Genomic DNA, 23,263 nt, shown 5'->3' on the forward strand with positions numbered 1-23,263 from the left:
TCAAAATTATCTTTGCTTTTCCAAATTTGTCTTTATCGAGAAAGTCTATATCATCGATCACACTCTGAGTGATTTCATCAAACTCTTTCCGTTTAGTGTTGTCTGGGATACTTTGTTGCTTTTCTTCTTCATCCGAAACCATGACGTCATCTGTCTGTTGCTCTGTGTTCTGCTGTATGACCGCTTCTGGTGGCTCTTGTTTTGAAGTTCTCTGTAGAAGCGATAGTTGTTTCGACTTGTTTTTTGTTAATGGATTGTTTAATATTTGCGAAACTTGGGGTTGTTCAGTTGTAAACATGTTGCGAGGAATGAGCACAAATTCCTCAGTTGGCATTTTTCTGTAGATATTCTAGACAAGGTCTGGCAATTAGTTGAATCAGAGAATGCCCTCTCGTTGTCTGGAATAATTTACTTCTTTCTAGAGCACTAAAATATTTTTCAGAAAGTTGTCGTAGTTGAGGTTCAAATTGTTGTAGTTCTTTGTTGTTGATTGGGACAACACCAGAGAGCACGTTCATTACGCAACCGCTTAGGAACCAAATGAATTCAATATCTTGGGCTAGAAAAATTCTCTTGCTTTTCGATTCGGGGTTGCTGTTAACGCACCAACGCTTCAGCATAAGCAAATGTCTCTTTTTCATTCGTAATTGGTGTAATAACAGATTCCTCCGAAGGAATAGAGAATATTGATGGTTCGGGACCAATGAGTTGAGAAGAAAATCGTAAGCCTTGACTTGTTTTAGGATCCAGGTCAATGATTAAATGTCCATAGGGTTGAGCTGTTGCTAATTTGTATGCGTCCTTGAGTAATTGGAGACAGTTTAACTGTTTTCCGAGGTATTCTATTTGTTGAATGTCACGCAATGATTTGAATAAAACTATATGAGTTGTGTTTAGATCAATTGTCCGCGACCATTTACTCTGTTGGAATAAGTTGTGTTTGACGTAGATCACATGAAGTTTTCTGTGTCTTCCTGACGTTGCAATTTTTACGAACTCTTTGTCGTTAAAAATTTCCTCGCATGAGTCATCATAAACGAGCAGACAATCTGAAAGTTTCTTTGTTATATCCAATCCAGAATACTTGATGAACTCAATTTGTTGTATTTTACGTTGCATAGCTGTAAATGTATCCTGGAACTCTTTGTAGAAGTAATAAATTTTGGGAAATTTTGGGTAAAACGACGAACTTTGCAACATACTGAATATTAGGTCGGTTTTCCCAGAACCACTCGGGCCTACAACTGCCATGAAGATTCTATCGTTTGTAAGAATGACTTTGTTCATAGTTTAGGGTTTGGCAAAATATAACCAACTAGACTTGAAAGCAGCGCGATCCAAATTGACTTCTCACAACTTTCCGATATCAAGAAAAGCATGGCGAAACAAAGACTAATCATGAGCACTATAATACTCACTTGAACAAAAAATATGATCTCTGATCGAGGGACCACAGTATTGGAACAGCAGCGCCATGGAGGTCTCTCTCGGTTTCCATCATCGAAAACTAAGTTTGTAATACCCCCATCAATTTCATCTCTTACAACGCGGTTTGTCATTCTGGTTTTTTGAATCAATTCTGGGCTACTGTTTGTTAACGTGTAAAACAGGAAAATGATCAAATTTTCAGAGCTCGCTTCCCCATTGTAACTCAAATACGATTGATTTTCTCAATTGCATGATGTCCCTTTCATGTACTCATCGCGCGCAAAGGACCTTTTAGCTTTAATTATGAGGGGGCAGTATTTCTGAGTTTGAAATTTCAAAATGTCCCCCCCCCCTGTATTAGGTGCATGACTCTAGCATGTACTACTTGCCTGTTTATCCCGGTTTTGAGGACGAAAAGTCAAATGGATCAGATGAAAAAATGGTCAAGCGAAAAATCGCATAAAAAGACAGGATTAACATAGACAGGACTAATATAATTGCTACAAATTTTGTTTAAGAGCAATTAACAAGCTTCTTTAAAAACCTAACGCAGTCAGGCACAATAAGAAGCAAAAAAAATCAGAAGATAGAATAAACTCTCCAAATTAGTAAACCCATACTCATGATCGATAACCTTTAAAATTTTACACATCCTGCAAATCAACGGAAATAGCCAACCTTCGACCCGCTTGACGCACAGAGATTGAAACAGAAAAAAAGCGATAGAAATTGTCAGAATATTTCTATGCGTCAAAGTGTTCTTAATTGGTGTGCAAATTCTGCTATTCGGTTAGATTCTAAAATTACACTAAACTCAGCCTAAAAATATAACAATGCCTCAAATCAAAAGTCACAGGTTAAACAAATTTAGTAGCTCGCTTGCACTTTGTTCAATTTTGCTCTGAATTTGTTCACGCGTTTCATTGCGTGCTTCAATGCACTCCAAAAAAATTGATTTGAAAAACCTTCTCCAATACTCCTTTTCGAGTCGTAAAAACCTTTAAAATACGGACACTCTTCGAGTCGTAAATAACCTGTAGAATACCAATACTCCTCTATGAGTCGTAAAAAGACACACGTCTACAATAATTGCTTCAAATTTCCTTCGAGAGCAATTAACAGCAGATCACCATTACTCTCTTTCGAGTCGTTAAGTTTCGAGGCTGGAATAATAGCCGGCTAAGAAGATAGGGATGGCTAGCTATTAATGAGAGAACAATCAGATCGAACAAAAACTAAATAAACATAGCCGGCAGATTGCCGGAATAGCTGCGAAAGAATAGACCTGCGTGCCATATAATAGAGACAGAAACAGATAGAGATCCAAATTGAAAAGAATCGACGCCGCTCAAAAGACTTTGTAAAAAACATTCAGCGAAAAATTAATAAAGCTTGTTAAAATTCATTCCGCAGAAGCCTCATATTAGGGACCTTTACTGCACATATGAGTTCATTTGACCTTAAACAAATTCAAATCAAAATCTAATCACGCAAATAACCTAAAAACTTTTGCTAGAGCGAGTGAGAAATGACGTCACGCGCGCAAATGCCGTTAGTGAGAGGAAGAAGTCATTCAGAAAATTTGACTTTTTCAGCTTTGCTGTGTGAACAAATGTAAAACGAAAAAAGAGCGTCAGACGACGAAACAAAAAAAAACCAAGATCACCGCAATATAGCTACGCTCAGCTTACAGCTTCGCAGCTATAATCAGTGGCGCAAAAGTCAACTTAAAAGTCAGTGAGGCCAAACAATAATGATTGAAGCTTCTTACAGAATGCAGGCTCTACCTGACCAAAAATTATTGCATCTAATTTTCTTGCATTATTTTTATTGGTTGCATTGCATGCTTTCCAATACTAGTTCAAGAAGGTTCTGAGCCATGTACGGAATCTTCCCAAAGTCGTTCAGAATGATGAAGTCTTGTGGTTACGTTTTCGGCATTCTATTTTTGACACGGCATGTTAATTTTAAAAACAATGCAAAGTAATAGTTTGAATTCTAAATGCCTCTAACTTTTAATCTGATGAGCACGCAACGTAGAATATGAAGGAACATATAAAACATCAATTCAGGTGAAACAAACCAGGCCTCAGTTATCATCAAGTGAGTCAAACCACAATTTCGGACTCCAAACATACCATTGTAGTCTAAAGTACACAGTCAATAAATTAACCCAATGTTTGGATTCCGCGCGTGCTTGACTGTCATTATGTTCAAACTTATCAAATTCATATTGAGCATAATTATGAAAATGGTCCGCTATACTGTGCGGTAAATTGGTAGCAAGTAGGTGGCAAAAAGAAAGAAAAGCACACCTGAATAATGAGAGGACTTTACTACAATGAAACTCAGTTTAGCACAAAAGTGTGAAGCTATTTCAGAACCCTTCCGTCTATATTTAAACCCACAACCAAAACATTTCAAATTATAACCAATTGCTAAAACTAAAAATTTACCATAACTGAAATATTGCGAAAATTAAGGGCAACTTTGGAAGGGTGTGTCTACGAGAGCAAAATTTGCACGTATTGTTTCTACTACCTATCAATACTATCTAAAAAAACATCTATCTGAGCAACCAACCTCCTTAACAAGAGGTTAGAATTTAATAAGGAGAGAGAGAAAGAAAGTAAGCACCAAAAATGTTTGCATTCGTCAGTTTTTTTTATTAGTAAACGTCTATTGATTAAGTTTAAATGGCGGACCAATTAAGTCTAGTATTCGAACAACTTGCTGTTTCATGTTGAATGTACTTGAGCCCTTGTTTCTGACAAACTGCTTCGAGCCAAAAATATAAAGTATTGTGATGTATTCGTTGAATTGTAACAAACCGCCCTGTTTCGTTTTTGAAGTCGATGATGTTGCCGAAAGGAATTGATTGATTTCTATAATTGCTTCTCAATTTGCATCCTATAATAATACGATAACTAGTGACTTTTCATATTTCGGTGGTCATTCTTTGATGATTGCGCTTGTTCAAAGTCATCACCATAATTTCCACTTTTGACTAACTACGAGCGGGGGCAGGAAGGATTTTTCCCATTTCGCTCGACTCTCACTAATTGCTGCTTTTTCCCGGTTCATTAGCGGGCTTTCAACTTTCATACGTTCTATCATATCCTTGTCCACGCACTTTGACACGTTATTATTAGAAATTTAACAATCAGCTGTTATTAGTCGCGTCTATTGTCCTATCCTTTCTCAGAAGCGCAGAAATTAATAGCTTCTCTTCAAAATTGCATCCATATTTCTTCATCTGATTCTATTATATTATATTCTTCTGCTTGCTTCTTGCTGTTCATTTTCAATGATCCCTCAACTGTTCTTTCGCTCCTGTTTGGTATTTATAATCCTGGTTGAATTACGAGAGGTCGAATGATTGCTGGCCCTCTCTTATGGCCCTTTGGAGTCGGTCTGCCATGACCTCTCTGGACGAATAGTCTGGCAACTTTAGGTAGTTGACACAAGTCATGACAGAGGGCAAGTACTCGTCCACCAGAAGAAGAGCCCCGCTGTCGACCAATGCAGTGCTTGTGGTTGGACTGGAGCTGTAGAGACTCATGGTGGCTGCACCTACACTGGTCGATGACGTAGTTCCGTGTGACACTGTCTTCCTAACAATCGTCAGAGGCGGTGACAAAGAGCGGAAACCTACAGAAAATGAAGAGGTTACTGAAAAAAGTTCCTCGGCTGGTGAAAAGCAAAGAAATCCGAATAAATTGACGGAGGATCGATTCTGCCACCCCCGTCCCTACGCTTGATTTGAGTGAACTTGTGCAACTCACCTCCAACAGGCAGTCGAGGACTTCCAGTGACGAACTGTAGGAACAGCCTCTGCTCCTCTCGCGAAAAGCCACAGATGATATCCAGGAACCAGTCCACGGCGCGACTATAAAAGAACAAAAGAACCAATATAGCTATCTTCAGCTAACAAGGACTTATTGTCCAGACTGAATTAAACGAAAAGAAATGTAGCCACCAACTTGGTGGTCATCTTAATCTGTAACATTATCACTCCACTCCTATCGTAATAGATCTTGGCTCTGAATTGCTTATGGCGTAACGAAACATACACTGTGGTATCAAAAAGCTAGCTACACCTGGATAATTATTAAAAAGCACCACAAACATCAAATAATACATTTGGAGTTCAAATACGTTCTCTAATAACGAGTCATTGTGCCTCTAGCATTTTAAACATCAAGTAGACTGTCTCCATTTTTTTAAAAAAAAGTTTCTAGCGACACCTGAGTCAAATTTCCGACACTTCTCATTCCAAAATTTCCAAAGAACTGTTTTCATAATTTTTGCTTCGAAATTGTCCATACACTTTCCTCTGGATTCAGATCGGGACTATTTGCTGAATATTCCAGTACCTGCCGCTCCTATTCTTTGCAAAATTGCTGACAATCTTTATCAAAGGAGCATTATCTTGTTGACAGGTTTTGAAAATTCAATTTCTCAAATTTTCCGAGTAAACAAACTTCAGCTTGTTTTAATGTCTAACAAACAGTTTATGTCCATCTCATTGTATTGTCCCTCAAAAAAAGTGATCGGTTGTGTGAACAATTGTTTGTTTTTGGTCAAGAAATTCTGCCTCATTCGAAGAACAATTTCTTTGCTGGAGAAGCCTTCAGCCTGTTACTTTATCAGTAGTTTTTATGCATGCTGTGTACTATATCTTAATTTTAAGCAGAGCTGCTTCTGTTCTTTGGACAACAAAATCACATTTCGAATTGAAAAAAACTTCACCGTATTTTCTGTTTAGGGGAAAAACGAGAAAATCTCGCTTAAAATTCAGGCCTTAGCATAACTCAAACGCTTTGGTTACTTGACTCTGTTCCTTAAGGACCTCTGAAATCAACAATCATTCCACATAGCACGGCTGCAAAGGAACAAAAAATTACAAAAAATTACAAAAAATGGCTGAAAGATCAAAACGAATTGGGTGTGGGTAGGATTGCCAGAAAATAGCCGCCATTGACCTCACTAACCCACATTGCGAATGAGACTGTAAGCAAAAAATAAAGAGAAAAATTGACAACAGTCCAGTCCAGTGTCAAAAGTTCTCATTGGGTCTGCAGTTCCATTAGATTTGATAAAGGTAAACTCAGCCTCTATATTAGAGGACCATAAGGTTAACATACCTATTAGCAGTATCCTCTAAAAAATTATATCACGTAATTCACTGAGGCTTAGTGTATTACTAATTAGCGCCCAGGCTTTATTGCTTTATCCCGTTTCTCTGGATTTCGCTTTTAAGTATTTGCTTACTATCTCTTCTTTTGAAACAAAAAAGGAGATAAATTGACCAATTTTTTTTCTATTTCTTTTCAGTGTCAAAAAGTGGTCTAATTCGGCGTGCAGCTTCGTTTGGATTTTAAAACTATAATTAATTAGCTTCTAAACAAAAAGCTAATAAGCTTAATACCAATGTCAGCTAGCAAACACTCTAATGAACTTTGATTACTTAATTCTCAATGACTTAATGTTCGGGCTTAATCAGTGTATCCCGCCTCTTTTGATTTTACTTTTTTGACCTTGACTGTATTCACTTGCGTAATTCATTAAGTGAATGGATTTTAAAACCATTCAGTTGAAACAGCGAGTGAGGTAAGTCAGAAGTCAAACGTGAAAATCGTGACTTATGGAAAACGAAAAACGTGATAAGGTAAAGCGAATTTTAAAAAAGAAGAGCGCCTAATCAATAGCAGTTTGAGAGGTTGTTAAACATTTACAACGGAGTCAAATTGGCGCACATAAACAAAAATTTTACAATCGAGGAAAATAATTTTCAAAGTTTTCTCCCTCTGAGTTCACGACGCAAAACCATTCGCTCCATTTCCTGTTTTGATGTGACCAAAACCCCTATACTAGCTTGATTTAAAATATATGAATAGGTGTGAGAAAATCTTAAAACATAACAGGCTTAAATCGGGGGAATTGCTCTCGAACGACCGGCGAGCATTAGGGGAGATGAGCGCGAGAGTTTGGGGCTAAGTATTTAGTTGGGGTTGAGGGTAATGAAATTGTCTCTAAAATTTGTTTAAAGTGGTAGAATAAATTTGGTAAATCGCAGAGACCAGAAAAGACTAGAGGACTAAAATAACTGCTACTAACTTTGTTCGAGAGCAATTAAATTGACGCCTCAATACAATTCGAATTGTTTGAATGTAAAAAAGAGCGCAAAAAACGGCCCTGGAAGGGCTGATGACGGCTATTTAAAAAGTTGAGAAAACATGAGTCAGTTGGCAAATCACAAAACTGAAAAAGAACCCACGTGCATAAATTTTGACGATTGAAAAAGCAAGAGCCTAATTCATAGCTCTGATCAACTGTAACGGTCGCAGCTTTCTACGAAACATGCGAGTTAATTTGTTTTAAGAAACATAGCCGGCAGATTGCCCGAAAATAGCCGCCGTTGGCGCGCTTGATGCACATCGGGATTGAAACAGAAAAGGAAAAAAAGCTTAAATTTATCGAATTGCTAAATATTTTTTCTCAGTGTTAGAAAGTGTTCGCATTTGGCGTTAAATTCAAAAACTATACTTCAGCTTCAAAACTTAAAGCTAATAAACTTAATACCATGGTCAACTAGCAAACACTCCAATGAATTTTGATAACCTAATTCTCAAAGACTTATTAATGACCAAGCTTTATCGGTTTATCCCGTTGCTTTTGATTTGCTCTTTTGACTTTGATCGTATTCACTACATTGCGTAAATCAATACGCGAAGGAATTAAAACCCATTTAGTTGAGACAGTGAGTGAAGTCAGTCAGAAGTCAAACGTGAAAATCGTGACTTATGTAAAACGAAAAACGTGATCAAAAGACAAAGCGAATTTTAAAAAAAAGGAGAGCGCCTAAAAAATATAACAGGCTTATGTCGGACGAAATGCTCTCGGAACGACTGACTGGGCTTTCTCGTGGGCGGGTATTGGAGTGGCACAAATTCGGTTTACCAAGCACAATTTTTTGGGTGCAAAAAGATTCGGACCTCGCAGGGTCTTGAACCCCGACCACTCGGCTATCAGGGCCTTATATTAGCATCTCTTACAATCAATTTTGTTTTAGCTACAGACTCAATTTCTGAATAAGAGCAACTTAGGTCACCCAAAAGTAATCGAGTCAAGTGTTGAAAAAGTCATCGAGAAGTGAGAGAACTATCTAGAACAAAATGATCAAGCAAAAATTTCACAAAATTTCAAAAGTCACAAAAATTTGTTGATCAGAGAAAAATTGTTAGAGTTGCATGAGAAAAAAAAACCAAAATACCCGAAACAATTCCTAAAAAATTTGTTTGAGAGCAGAAAAAATTTTATAGGAAACGTAGAAGGAGTCTGTGCTGTTGGGGAAATAGATGTAAAAGACAGTAGGATTAGGTGCTTTAGCATAGATTGGTTTGATCAAATGAGGAGGGTTGGACTACATAGTTTACGGGAGCGTGACTGTTCACACGACACGTCCTACTGTGCACAAGACCTACAGTTCAGAGAGATATTTAATTTACTAAGAAAAAACTAGACATAGAACTATGACTGGATTGGGAAAGCCAGCAACAAAACCGATCAAAAAACCGAAAACAAACCACTAGCGAGAACGCTAATTTCTTTGCATTCAAACTACCAGAATAGCTAAATCCCAACATTACATGGGTTCGTACCCCGACCTCAGAGTATTTGCTTCATCATTAACCGCCCGGCTATTAGGGCCTTATAACAGCATCTATTACAATCAATTTTATTTAATTCTCAATACGAGCAATTTTGGTTACCCAAAAATAATTAAGTCAAGCGTTGAAAAAGTCTCGATAAATGGAAGAGAAGTGATGCTGGAAAAGTGAAAAAGAAAAAACGTTTTAGAACAAAATAATCAAGCAAAATTCGGCATAAAAACGTATACAATAAGTGCTTCGAACTTCGTTCGAGAGCGATTAATATCAACATAACCGACTAACGTCAGGCGAATTGCTCTCAAACGACCGGTGAGCGGTTGGCTTCGTCAGCAGCAGCTAAGTCTCCAGAACAGTTTCTGTGAATCGCATACAGTGAGCTGAAAGGCTCTAAGAGAACTCAACGACCGCTGGGCGCTACCTACTTATCCGGTTGTTGAGGACGAAAAGTCAAATGGGTTAGAAGAACAATCGGTCAAGCGAAAAATCGCTTAAAAAGACCACCAGGATTAATATAATTGCTACAATTTTCGTTTGAGCGTAATTAAAAATCGAGGAACAAAAAGAAATTCTTTGACATAACATGCCAGCATACCAATTGAATTTCCAGACCCTTGCATTCTAGTTGAACATTACGAGCCAAACAGGCAAAGAATTCTGCAAAGTTTTTACCAGCAAGAGACCCAGAAATCTGCCTAATCTTAAAGTGAATAACTCTGATTCGATCATAAATTCATCTAACGAGGTGATGAAACAAAAAGAAAAAGAAACCTTAAAAATGCGAACCCTAAAAATCTGATGTGCATTTAAATTTTCACTCAAAATAAACTGAAATCAACCCAGCATTACTGAAATGCAGTATGAACCCAGCATTACTCATCGCTCCAATTTTTCTCAGGAATTTGATCTAAATACTTAGTTGACGTGCGGCATTTCCTGTTTCGAACAATCCCGATCAAAAAAATTTCTGAACACAGCACCCCCAAAACAATCACAATAGCGCCCCAACAAAAATTCCAATTCATTCAATTTCAAAACATAGATGGCAGATTGCCAGAAAATAGCCGCAATAGCTTCATAGATCTGCAGTCTCAAAAAAACAGTAAAACATACCCGGCAGATTGCCGGAAAATAGCCACCGTTGATTCCAATAAGCATGATTGGGATTGAAATAGAAGATATTGAAAAAAAAAAGATTTTTGTACAAAAACATTTTTTAAGTCCGATTTATTTTGATGGCATTTCGTAGTTGAACATACTTCTGTTTCTTAAAGAGAGGCTACAGGGGCTACTATCAAAACCAATAAGCATAAGAGATGGTAACTAAGACTTATAGGAACGACGTTCAAATAGCGGGCATCTAAAATTGGGCTTTATGGGTTTATCCCGTTTCTATTTCTGACTCCATTTTTTTATTTATTCTGACTCTAACTATTTTGAATTGATTTGCTGAGCAACTGATGTTCAAATTCACTTTTAGCAGAACGAGAGAAGAGAGAAACTAGCCTAGAGAAGTCAAAGGGATTTCACGCAAAATGCTGAAAAGAGGGCAAAATGGTAAAGCGAAAAAAAGTTCGACGAAGTAAAAAAAAATAGGAGCGCTATAATAGCCGGCTGAGAAGATGAGGGCGGCTATTAAAAAGACAGACCAAAAAAATTCGTCTTCTAATTGAAGGCTGATATGTTCTATTTTTTTAAAAAAATCTGTATAAGTTTTTGCTGCCTCTATTAGCTGCTCTATTAGCTGCCTTCATTTAGAGTGACACACACCCATTTGACCTTATCTCTTTGAATTAAAGTAAATAAAAGTCAATTTCAAAGAGAGGAAGTCATTTTTGAGAGAGGTAAGTCAAGTGTGACCAAAAATTTAATCACGCGAATGAACAAAAAAAAACTCGCTCCACTAAGAGCAAAAAATGACGTCACGCACGCACTTCAGATGAAATTGCATGAACGAATGAACAAAAAGCAGATTTGAAGTGGTTGTGACGTCATATGGTCGTAACAAAAATCGGGAAGACGAAAAACCAAGATAAGGCCAATAATAACTCCAGCTATCGCTGTGCGGCTGTTAAAAAGATCAAGAGGAGACCAAAAAGTCACTCAATCACGCAAAAGATACATTACATGAAAAACATAGCCGACAGATTGCCGAAATAGCTTCGAAAGAGACGTTGATGACGTAGCATAAAGATAGCAACAGATACAAAATTGAGTTGCCAACTTTTTATAAAAGACAAACGTTATCAACCGTTTCAAAAAAATTCAAATTTCCCAGGTCACCGATCATACAACTTTCTTTTGAATTCATACTAAGTCATATATGATTCTTAGTATTCATACTAGGTCAAATATGATTTTTATTAATTCTTGGTAGTCATACAAGGATCAAATATGACACATAAAACATTTCTTGGAAATCATACAAGGTCATATATGACATATAAAACATTGACTGGTGCCACAAATTCACGTATAATATAGTCAGACGACATAATAAATTATCGCATTTGCAATCCACATTTGATTCTTTGCGTGCGCTAAAAGATTAACTTTGCAAATTAAACATATTCAAAAAACGAATTTGAGGTTAAATGCTATAAAAAGTTTTTAATTATTTCACATAAATGGGCATTTATAGTTATAAACTGGCTTCAGATAATATCAAAACTTTCGTTATGTAATCGGACTTACTCTTTTATTTAGTGCCCAACTTTGCAAATGATATTGTAAGTTAGGGTCTTTTGGCGGATCACAAAGTGATGCCTGGTAGTCACATAGAAGATGCCTTACAGAAAAATGATAAAAAAAAACAAATTGTATAAGATTTTCATGAAAAATAGATGTATAATTCTTGGTAGTCATACTAAGATCATGTATGATTTCTTGTTAATCATAAAAGGATCATATATGATTTCTTTGGTTTTATACAAGGACCGCACTAAGAAATCAAGTATGGACAACATGAAATCATGTATGATCCTCGTATGAAGTCAAAGAAACTTCAAACCGGGTTGTCATTAGATTTTGGTCGTCATGCTTATTAATAATATTGATCATTATATAGGAGTCCTATATTGACCTCTAAAGGGACTAGAGTGCTCCCAGGTGACCTTAATAAAATCAGAAGTCATTAGAGTGAGGAAAGTCAGTCATGATTAAAAAAACTTATCACATAGTTCAGCTCAAAAAGATCAACAAACCAAGATGTTTTGAAATTTGCTGCGCGCAAAAATTATAAAACAAAAAAAAAGTCAAACGACCACAAAACAAAAACCAAGATGACCGCAATATATCTTCAATACAAATTCTCAGCTTACAGCTTCGCAGCTACAAACAGCCGGGGAGAGTGATATAGCTCACAAAAATGTGCTATTATCGGAAAACCTTCCTCTCACCTCTCACGAGTATATCCATGATCAAATTTGCAACAGTCTGCGATCTCCTTGGGACTCCAAGTAGAGCCTCCTGGACCCCCTCCTCCACAGAAGAGCTGCTCCATCTCATGGGCCAAGAAGCACCTCAGTTGCTCTAGCTTGAATACTGTTTCGAAACCTAAATCATACCAGGCAATCATTTTAAAAAATCATTTTTCAGTTCAAATTCTCGACCAAACTCAGCGATCAAAGTTTTCACAACTGAGACTATAAGCTATTGCTACATCGTATCGTACTTTGGGCCCAAACCAGAACAGGTCGCTGAAACGTTTGTCAGAGGTTAGGTTTGCATTTTAATCCTAAAAAGCACTGCGAACTAAATAATTTGATAACTGCTTAGGTTTCATATCTCTTAAGAATCAGAAGGGTCGGTTAACAACTTTTCGGAAAAAGAACTTTCATCAAAAATTGTTTGTTTTAAAATTTTTGGCTCGGAAACACCTCGCAAACGGTGATTAACCAATTGTTAAACAGTGAGCTCGAAAATACCCACAGGTAGAACAGGATTAAAAAAAACATAATTGGTTGGAGAAGAAAAGACAACAGCAAAATTCTTACATGTTTAAAATTCGCACCTCGTGAGTATCTGCCCTAGTACTAGGTAGTGTATGCTTAAAATTTTATTCTTGAACATAACCGACCAAGGTCGGGCGAATTGCTCTCAACCGACCGGTGAGCGGTTGGCTTCGTCAGTAGCTAGCCACGGTTTAGTGAAGCTAGCCGTAAATTAATTGAAGGGGCTTAGGGTGATCGCAGCCGGGATGCAAAAGTGGATTCGGGGGACTGATGTGGGGGGAGGTGCATGGGTGGGGTGTGGAATCAATTTCTAAGAACCGCCCTTCACACCATAAGTATAAGTCTCCAGAACATTTTTTGTTAATCGAATACTTGAAGACTAGTGGGCTGAACGGCTCTAAGAGAACTTTATGCAAACTGGGAGCTACCTCTTTATCTCGTTTCTGAAGACGAAAGTCAAATGCGTCAGACGAAAACTCGGTCAATCGAAAAATTGCATAAAAGAGACAAACAGGACTAATATATTTGCTACAAATTGTTTTTGAGAGCAATTAATAATGATTTCTTTAAAAGTGCCTGTTAAATCATTTATGATAAAAACATCTGCTATAACTCATTGTTAATGAGGATCAGAGATGTTGGCATTACGCCACATTACAGCAGCAGAAGTGCGGCATCAACAAGAGAGAGAGAGAGAGAGAGAGAGAGATATAAAGTATGAACAAAACAGAAAATGGAAAAACACTAAACGACAGAAAGAGAAATGGGAATAATTTCCATGATGGGAGCCGTCTTCGCAACTTCTATTTATCTAGCCTTCTTAGTAAACAAAACATATAGAAAAATTGAAAAAGGCAAAATTAAATACAAAAGTCTTCAACTTCGCAGTAAAAAAAGTTCAAAACCACTTTTTGTCTCGAAAGTTCTTTCACGTAACCCATCTCCAAGACTTAAAATGTTTCGTTTGTCAGTAATAATCGTTAAACTCAGAAAGACAAAAAGTATTGAAAAATTTTGGAAACTTTTGCTAAGTTTAACAAAATCTTGCCAAAAATCAAGATATGAATATTTAAAGAACCACTTCATTGTCTCAAGACTACCTAGTATCCCTGTTTCAAGCCTGAAATAGTTTCACTGGCTCAAATCCATACACTTGGAACACAAAAATTTTCCGAAAAATGGAAAAATTTTAAATTTTATCCAAAAATTACCAGAACTGGATCAGAAAAAATATTAATCACCATTCCATTAACTCTAAAGACTTTGCAAAAGCTTATTATCAATCCTTTGAGGAGGACCCACGGCCCCTTTTGTCGGAAAAAATTCAAAAAGGTGATATAATTGCAAACAATTTGAAAAATTGCTGAATTCGTTATAAAAACATTGAAAAACATTCAACTACATCTATAAAATATGCAGTAACATATTATCGAACCCCAGAGGACGCTCCGTGGCCCTTGAGCCTAGAGAAACTTCAAAAATTCTAAAAAAAAAACTTCAAAAAACTTAAATTGCAAGAAGTTTAAAAAATTACTTTAATTCGTGATATTAAAATCTTGAAAAACATTCCAATACATCTGGAAACTATGCAGTAACATATTATCAAACCCTAGAGGAGGTTCCTTGGCTCTTGTGGCTAGAAAAATGTAAAAAATGACCAAAATTAAAAAACTTAAAAAAGCAAGTTCTCTCAAAAAATTGATACAATTTGTGACATTGAAAAGTTGAAAATTATTCCATGGGCAATAAAAAATTTTTCAGTAACTTATTATCAAACCTCTTAGGAAGTTTTCTGGCCCCTGGGTCTGGAAAAACCTGAATAAGGAAAAAAATAGTCAAAAAATTTGAAAAAATCCACGTTTCGTAAAAAAAATGCTAAAATTTGTGATGTTTAAATGTTGAAACCATTCCATTACCTAATATTAAAACCTAGAGAAGGTTCCTTAACACCTAGGGCTAATAAAATCAAGAAATGTCAACATTTTTTTCAAAAACTTGAAAAGAATTGTGCAAAATAGTATAAATTTGCGTTTTCTTAGCGAGCGGTTGTTCGTTAGTAACGGGGGAGGGAGGGCGGGGTGCACCGAGGGCAGATGGGAGGGGGGGGGGGGGGGGGGGGGAAGGAGGGGTAGGGGGAGGGTGATGCAACAGTGGGTTGGGGGGGGGGGGGAGGTTAACAGCGCGTAGGGTGGGGGCAATAGTGGAGGGGGGTCAACAGAGGAGGGGTCTTCAACCTCTAAGAACCGCCCTTCACACTATAAGTATAAGTCTCCAAAACTGTTTGAGCTGAAACAGAGCTGAAAGGGACTAACAGCATTTAATGCCCACTGGGCGCTACCTGTTTATCCCGTTTTCGAGTGTTACGTAGTAAATGAACGAATTTCAGCCAATCAGAATCGAGTATTTCTAAACTTTAAAATAGGAATTAAATATGATTTAATATACGTAGAAAGTTCCGAAAAAGTTCATTTAACCTAATTTTAAGTAAATATAACCACTATATGTATCGATTAAGCTGGTTTTCGGTTTAATATTTTTAGGTTTTCTAGACAAGTGTCGACTGAATACGAACCGATTTGACGTCAATGACATCAGACAAAAAAACCTGTTAAATGAACAACAAAAAAATCTTGCCGTCTAAGTTTTACTTGTTGCTTTGTACACCTTAATGCTTACAGGTTGATGCATATGTATTTTGATTCAATTTACGTTCGAAAGAGTGTTTTGCACCTTTATTATTGAGGACGAAAAGTCAAAAACGTCAGACGAAAAATCGGACAAGCGAAAAATCGCATAAAAAGACCGACAGGACTATGATTGCTACAAACTTCGTCTGAGCGCAATTAAACATGACCGCTAGGTTTGAGTGAAAAATCCAGGTTATCATTAATTTCTAGAGTGATATGTAAGAAAATTAAAACATAGCTGCCAGATTGCAAGAAAATGGCCGCAATAGCTTTGTAGATCTGCTGTCTCGAAAAGATAGTATAAAAAACCGACCAAAGAAAAATTTATTAAATGATGAGATGTTACATTATAAGAGTATGTTTAACTTATTGCTGCTTCTAATGGCTGCTCTCAATTAACCTTAAATTAGGAGTAAAACACACCCAGTTATATCACCTAATCTCCTTAAATTGAAGAGAATTGAAGTCATTCTGAAAATGAGGAAATCATTATTGAGTGAGGTAAGCCACGTGTCTCCAAAAACTTAATCCCACGAATGAACAAAAAATTCGCTCAACTAAGGGTTGAATATAAAGTCACGTTGACGCAATTCAGTTGAAATTGCAAGGAACAATCAAAAAGCAGATTTGAATAAATTGTGACGTCATATGATCGTAGCAAAAATCGCCGACGAAAAAAAACATAGCAGAAAAAGTCCTGATACAATTCAAAGAATTTTCATTCACTAAACAAAAGACCAGACCTAGAATTTAGAATAAATGGAAAGGAAATACCACTTAGAAAAATCCAAACAAAAATTGAGAAAATTAGCAAAAACGAAGTCAAATTGAAGCATGTGAACAAAAAAAAATCACATTTGAGAAAGAGAATTATTATTCAAACACCATTTTCTGTTTCAACTTAGAAGTTGGAGTGAAAAATTAGCGCCACAAAACCACTCGCTCTTCACTCTCTTTCATGTTTCGGCGTGACCAAAATCACTTCTCCAATTTGAGTTCCAGAATCATAAAAATGTGAACAGATCTGTAAAAAAAGAGAGCGCCTCAATAGAATTCAAATTATTTGAATTGTAAAAACCAAGAGAGCTATCGATTTGCGGCTAATAAAAAAAATTAAAATGAAAATTATCAAATTTTAATTCTTCCCCTCAGAAATTGTGACAACTAATTTTTGCAGTGAACATAAAACTAAAGCTATTTAGAAGAGATAAAAAAAGCATCGAATTTGATCGGACATATAAGAGAAAAACCAATACTTTAGACAAAAATAGTAATTTCTCATTGTTTTACCACGTAGATTTAGAAACAGTTTTTGAACAGAGAGCACGTAGATTACTATATATTATAATTACTCAGCCATATTCGGAAAACAACTCTAAAGTAATCATCTGGGAAAATAACTGTCTCTGAAAGAAATGAATTTTTGTTCCAATATTCCATGCAATGGGTGCTATCCTCATTTTTTCAGTCAAATTTGGCCGAAATATATTTTTTGTGGAGATATAAATGTGTAACCATTAAAAAGCACTTGAAAAACTGATCGATTGTTGAAGACTTTTTCAACCTTTTACAAAACTTCTAATGGAAGTCACTTAATTGGCTCTAATGGAAGTGAAACTGCTAATGGAAAATACTTAATTATCAAGGCGAAATCAAGAAACGCAAAAAAATTTTGGGTTGAAAATATTGCAAAAAAAGTTGTTCCGGTTGAAAACAGGTTAGACTGTTTGAAATCCAATGAACATTCCTTCCGAAACCGAGGATCCATCCGATATATCAAACAATTTTAGGAATTACTCCCGTTCTTTGAACTGCACAAAAAATTATTCCAAACGTACTTTTGAATTAAACTGGTTCTAATACCACTTCAAGGGTTTATGGTATTCCTAGTTGAGTTAACCGAAACAACAAACAGATCACCAATTGCAGTTTTTTGGGCAAGAGCACAGAGTCCAATTTCATCATGCATAATAGCCATAAAATTCAATCATAGGATTTTATTCGGTTCGTTTCGTTCACAAACAAACTGACTAATGTCAGAAGAATTGCTCTCGAACGACAGGCGGGTGGAAAATCATTTGACCACGCCGAGACTCGAAAAATCGATCTCCCGATCTCTAACCAGGAGCACTACTCACTCGGGTATCAAGCCCTTATTGTTGATATGCGGCAACCGGTTTTATATTAGCAACAAGCTTTATTTCGGAGTAAGCGCAATAGAGATCACTCAAAAATGAAGGGCGAAAGCGTGAAAAAGTCACTTGAGAAGTCAAAGAATGTTCTAACAGAAAAACGCAAAACTGTCAAGCAAAAAATTTGCTTAAAAAAGACCAACACGTTTACAATAATTGCTATGAAATTCGTTCAAGAGCAATTAAAAAGTTGCACGACCTTCGCAGATGAATAGTATTCCTTCTTTCATTTTTATCATGGATCGCCAAAAAATTAGTTTTTGCTTCGCCTATTTTAACCGCTTTTATAACAGTTTGAGTAAATTCTACGGCTTTTCGAGGCTAATTTTATTGCTCTAAACAACTACTAAAACAAAAATCGGGCCTGCTCAGAAATTAACCTGAAATGAAACGATTCAATATTGAAAAAAAAAGCAAAAATTAAATGCTATAAACCTGCATAGCCCATTTTAGAAGGTACAAAATTCAAAAAAATTGCACATTTGGCTGTAAAATTGTTCAAAATTATTTTTGCCTCTGGAGTTCTGTCATGTAACCCATCAGCAAGATTTAAAAAGTTTCGTTGGCCAGTAATGATCGTTAAACTGAGAAAAGGACAGGAATATTCAGAAAATTTAAAAACGATTAACAAAAATCTTGCTAAAATTCAGGATATTAACATCTTCGGAACCTTTCAATGTCACAGGAGACTAACCAGTAACCTTATTCCAAGCCTGAAAAAGATTCACTGGCTCATAAAGATCATAAACCTGGAACATAACAAGTTTTCAAAATATTGAAAAAAATAAAATTTTATCAAAAATTTGATAAAACTCGAGTCATTCAAATATTACCAACCATTCCATTGAGTCCAGAAACCATGCAGCAGCCTATTACCAAGTCTCGAATGAGGTACCTGGGCCCCTGGTGCCAAAAAACAAAATTCAAAAATATTGAAAAAAACTTGAAAAAAGCAAGTTTTATCAAAAATGCAGAAATTTGTGATATTAAAACGTTTAAAAATATTCCATGGCCATCAGAATTTTTTAATAACTTATTATCAAACCCATGTGAGGAGGTTTTCTGGCCTTTGGGTCTGAAAAAATCTTGAATGACCATAAATGTAAAGAAAAAACGAAAAAAATTGCAAGGTCAAAATTTGAAAAGCATTCTATTACATCTAGAGACTATGCGGTAACCTATTATGAAACCCTAGATGAGCTACCTTGGCTCTTGAGGTTCGAGAAACCTAAAAATAAACAATTTCAAAAAACTTGAAAATTGCTAAATTTTTGTTTAAAAATTGCTTAAATTCGAGATAATAAAATATTGAAAAACATTCAATTACATCTAAAAACTATGCAATAACCTATTATCAAATCATAGAGGCGCATTCTTGGTTCTTGAGGCTGGCAAAATCTAAAAAAAAATGACATAAATTCCAAAAAAGTTTCATCAAAAAATTGCTAAAAAATTGTGATACTAAAAAGTTGAAAAACATTCTATGGCTAACAAAAATTTTTCACAACTTATAATCAAACCCCTAAGGAGGCTTTATGGCCCTTGGGTCTTAAAAACTTGAAAAATGACAAAAAAAATGAAAAAATTGCAATTTTGTCAAAAAAAATGCTAAAATTCTTGATGTTAAAATAAAAAAATACATTCCATTACAACTAGAAACTATGCAGTAACCAATTATCAAACCCTAGAGGCTGGAGAAACCTAAAGAATAATTAACATTTTCAAAAAAGCTTCAGAGCAATTATTTATAACAACCGACTAACGTCGGGCGAATCGCCCTCAAAGGACCGGCGAGTGGTTGGCGCTGTCAGTAGCTAGCCACAGTTTACTGAGGAACTTGAGCTTGATTCGATTCTGCAACTTTTAGTTTTCTAGCATTGTTAGTAAATAAATCAAATAAAAAAGCTCATATTTTGAAAAAAAAATTTAAAATAATGCAAAAATTAAGTGCAAAGCTTCCAGATTTCCCATTGAAAACGTTCAAAACTATTTTTTGTCTCTGGAGTTTTGTCATGTAACCCATCAGCAAGAATTAAAAAGTTTTGTTGGCCAGTAATAACAGTTAAATTCAGAAAAGGACAAAAAATTCAGAAATTTTAAAAACAATAAAAATCTTGCTAAAATTCGTGGTATTAATATCTTCGGAACCATTTCATTGTCACAGGAGACTAACCAGTATCCTTATTCCAAGCCCGAAATAGTTTCACTGGCTCATAAAACTTTTCAGCAACTTATTATGAAATGGTGATAAAAAGTACTTATGTCTTGCAAAAGACCTCTATCAGCTTTAACCAGCCATAATTGTAGACTCGTTCAAAAAGAAATTCAAATAACAAAAAACGACGGAGAAATGGCAAGTTTGGGCTCAAAATGACCTTTAAACCTTAAACTATGACCATCCCGGGAACGTCATCAAACTAAGCACTTGAAGGCCTACTAAACAGGGGTAAAACCTTCGAATGAAACTTACAGACGACTGGGCGCTACCTGTTCATCCCGTTTTGAGGCACGAGAAGTCAAATGGGTCAGATAAAAAATTGGTCAAGTGAAAAATCGCATAAAAAAGGCCGAGAGGACTGAAATAGTTATTACAAGCTTTCTTCGAGAGCAATAAACCAGATAAACAAGTCACTTTCCTTTGAGAAAATTTTAACAACATAGCTGGCAGATTTCCAGAAAAAGCGAAAATAGCTTCGTAGATCTGCAGTCTCAAAAAAAAAGTAAAAGGCCGACCAAGAAAATTTAATTGTCTTTTCATTGAAGGCTGAGATGTTATATTTTGATTAATAATCTGTATAAGTTATTGCTGCTTCTATCAGCGGCTCTTAAAAAACCTACATTTAGAGCGACACATTCACTTGACCTCATCTCTTCGAATTGAAGAAAATAAAAGTCAATTTCAAAGTGGGGAAGTCATTTTTGAGAGTGAGGTAATTCATGTGTGACCAAAAATTTAATCACGCAAATGAACAAAAAACTCGACTAAGCGAAAATAGCTTCGTAGATCTGCAGCCTCAAAAAAACAGTAAAAGGCAGACCAAAAAAATTTAATTGTCTTTTCATTGAAGGCTGAGATGTTATATTTTGATTAATAACCTGTATAAGTTATTGCTGCTTCCATCAGCTGCTCTTAAATAACCTACATTTAGAAATCGTGGTATTAATATCTTCGTGGTATTAATATTCGTGGTATTAATATCTTCGGAACCATTTCACTGTCACAGGAGACTAACCAGAATCCTTATTCCAAGCCTGAAATAGTTTCACTGGTTCATAAACATCCATAAACTGGAACAAAATAAGTTTTCAAAAATTTGAAAATTGAAATTTATCAAAAATTTGATAAAAACTCGAGTCATTAAAATTAACAACCATTCCATTAAGTCTAGAAACTATGCACCAGCTTATTACCAAATCTCGAATGAGGTACCTGGCCCCTCATTTTGGGCATGAGCACAGAGTCCAATTTCATCATACATAATAGCCATAAAATTCAATCATAGGATTTTATTCGGTTCGTTTCGTTCAAAAACAAACTGACTAATGTCAGAAGAATTGCTCTCGAACGACAGGCGGGTGGAATATCATTTGACCAAGCCGAGACTCGAAAAATCGATCTCTCGATCTCTAACCAGGAGCACTACTCACTCGGGTATCAGGCCCTTTTGTTGCTATGCGGCAACCGGTTTTATATTAGCAACAAGCTTTATTTCGGAGTAAGCGCAATAGAGATCACTCAAAAATGAAGGGCGAAAGCGTGAAAAAGTCACTTGAGAAGTCAAAGAATGTTCTAACAGAAAAACGCAAAACTGTCCAGCAAAAAATTTGCTTAAAAAGACCAACACGTTTACAATAATTGCTATGAAATTCGTTCAAGAGCAATTAAAAAGTTGCACGACCTTCGCAGATGAATAGTATTCCTTCTTTCATTTTTATCATGGATCGCCAAAAAATTTGTTTTGCTTCGCCTGATGTTTTGCCTGAAATGACAAGATTCAATATTGAAAAAAAGAGCAAAAATTAAATGCTACAAACCTGCATAGCCCATTTTAGAAAGTACAAAATTCAAAAGAAAAAATTGCACATTTGGCCGTAAAATTGTTCAATTATTTTTGCCTCTAGAGTTCTGTCATGTAACCCATCAGCAAGACTTAAAAAGTTCCGTTGGCCAGTAATGATCGTTAAACTGAGAAAAGGTCAGAAATATTCAGAAATTTTAAAAACGATTAACAAAAATCTTGCTGAAATTCAGAATATTAACATCTTCGGAACCTTTCAATGTCACAGGAGACTAACCAGTAACCTTATTCCAAGCCTGAAAAAGTTTCACTGGCTCAAAGATCATAAACCTGGAACATAACAAGTTTAAAATATTGAAAAATATAAAATTTTATCAAAAATTTGATAGAACTCGAGTCATTCAAAAATTACCAACTATTCCATTGAGTCCGGAAACCATGCAGCAGCCTATTACCAAGTCTCGAATGAGGTACCTGGGCTCCTGGTGCCAAAAAACAAAATTCGAAAATACTGAAAAAAACTTGAAAAAAAGCAAGTTTTATCAAAAATGCAAAAACTTGTGATATTAAAACGTTTAAAAATATTCCATGGCCATCAGAATTTTTTAATAACTTATTATCAAACCCATGTGAGGAGGTTTTCTGGCCTTTGGGTCTGAAAAAAATCTTGAATGACCATAAATGTCAAAAAAACGAAAAAAATTGCAAGGTCAAAAAATGAAAAGCATTCTATTACATCTAGAGACTATGCGGTAACCTATTATGAAACCCTAGAGGAGCTACCTTGGCTCTTGAGGTTCGAGAAACCTATAAATAAACAATTTCAAAAAACTTGAAAATTGCTAAATTTTTGTTTAAAAATTGCTTAAATTCGAGATATTAGAATATTGAAAAAAATTCAATTACATCTAAAAACTATGCAGTAACCCATTATCAAACCATAGAGGCGCATTCTTGGTTCTTGAGGCGGGCGAAATCTAAAAAAATGACATAAATTTCAAAAAAGTTTCATCAAAAAATTGCTAAAAAATTGTGATACTAAAAAGTTGAAAAACATTCTATGGCTAACAAAAATTTTTCACAACTTATAATCAAACCCCTAAGGAGGCTTTATGGCCCTTGGGTCTTAAAAACTTGAAAAATGACAAAATGAAAAAAATTGCAATTTTTGTCAAAAAAATGCTAAAATTCTTGATGTTGGAATAAAAAATACATTCCATTACAACTAGAAACTATGCAGTAACCAATTATCAAACCCTAGAGGCTGGAGAAACCTAAAGAATAATTAACATTTTCAAAAAAGCTTCAGAG

General features: G+C 35.7%; 1 protein-coding gene across 1 annotated transcript in view; it reads right to left on the reverse strand.

Annotated features, from left to right (window-relative positions):
* Positions 1–3,405: 3,405 nt before the first annotated feature.
* Positions 3,406–23,263, reverse strand: part of LOC142354045 (E3 ubiquitin-protein ligase TRIP12-like) — a 104,637-nt gene continuing 84,779 nt past the window's right edge. The window contains exons 19-21 of the mRNA XM_075406315.1: positions 12,500–12,656; positions 5,214–5,317; positions 3,406–5,079 (exon numbers count right to left, since the gene is read on the reverse strand). Of these exons, the coding sequence (XP_075262430.1) occupies positions 4,790–5,079; positions 5,214–5,317; positions 12,500–12,656 (551 nt within the window). The 3' untranslated portion in view covers positions 3,406–4,789. The remainder of the gene's footprint in view (positions 5,080–5,213; positions 5,318–12,499; positions 12,657–23,263) is intronic.

The sequence above is a fragment of the Convolutriloba macropyga genome, chromosome 15 (assembly GCF_964194025.1).
Source record: "Convolutriloba macropyga chromosome 15, txConMacr16.3, whole genome shotgun sequence".
NCBI classification, from domain to species: domain Eukaryota; kingdom Metazoa; phylum Xenacoelomorpha; order Acoela; family Convolutidae; genus Convolutriloba; species Convolutriloba macropyga.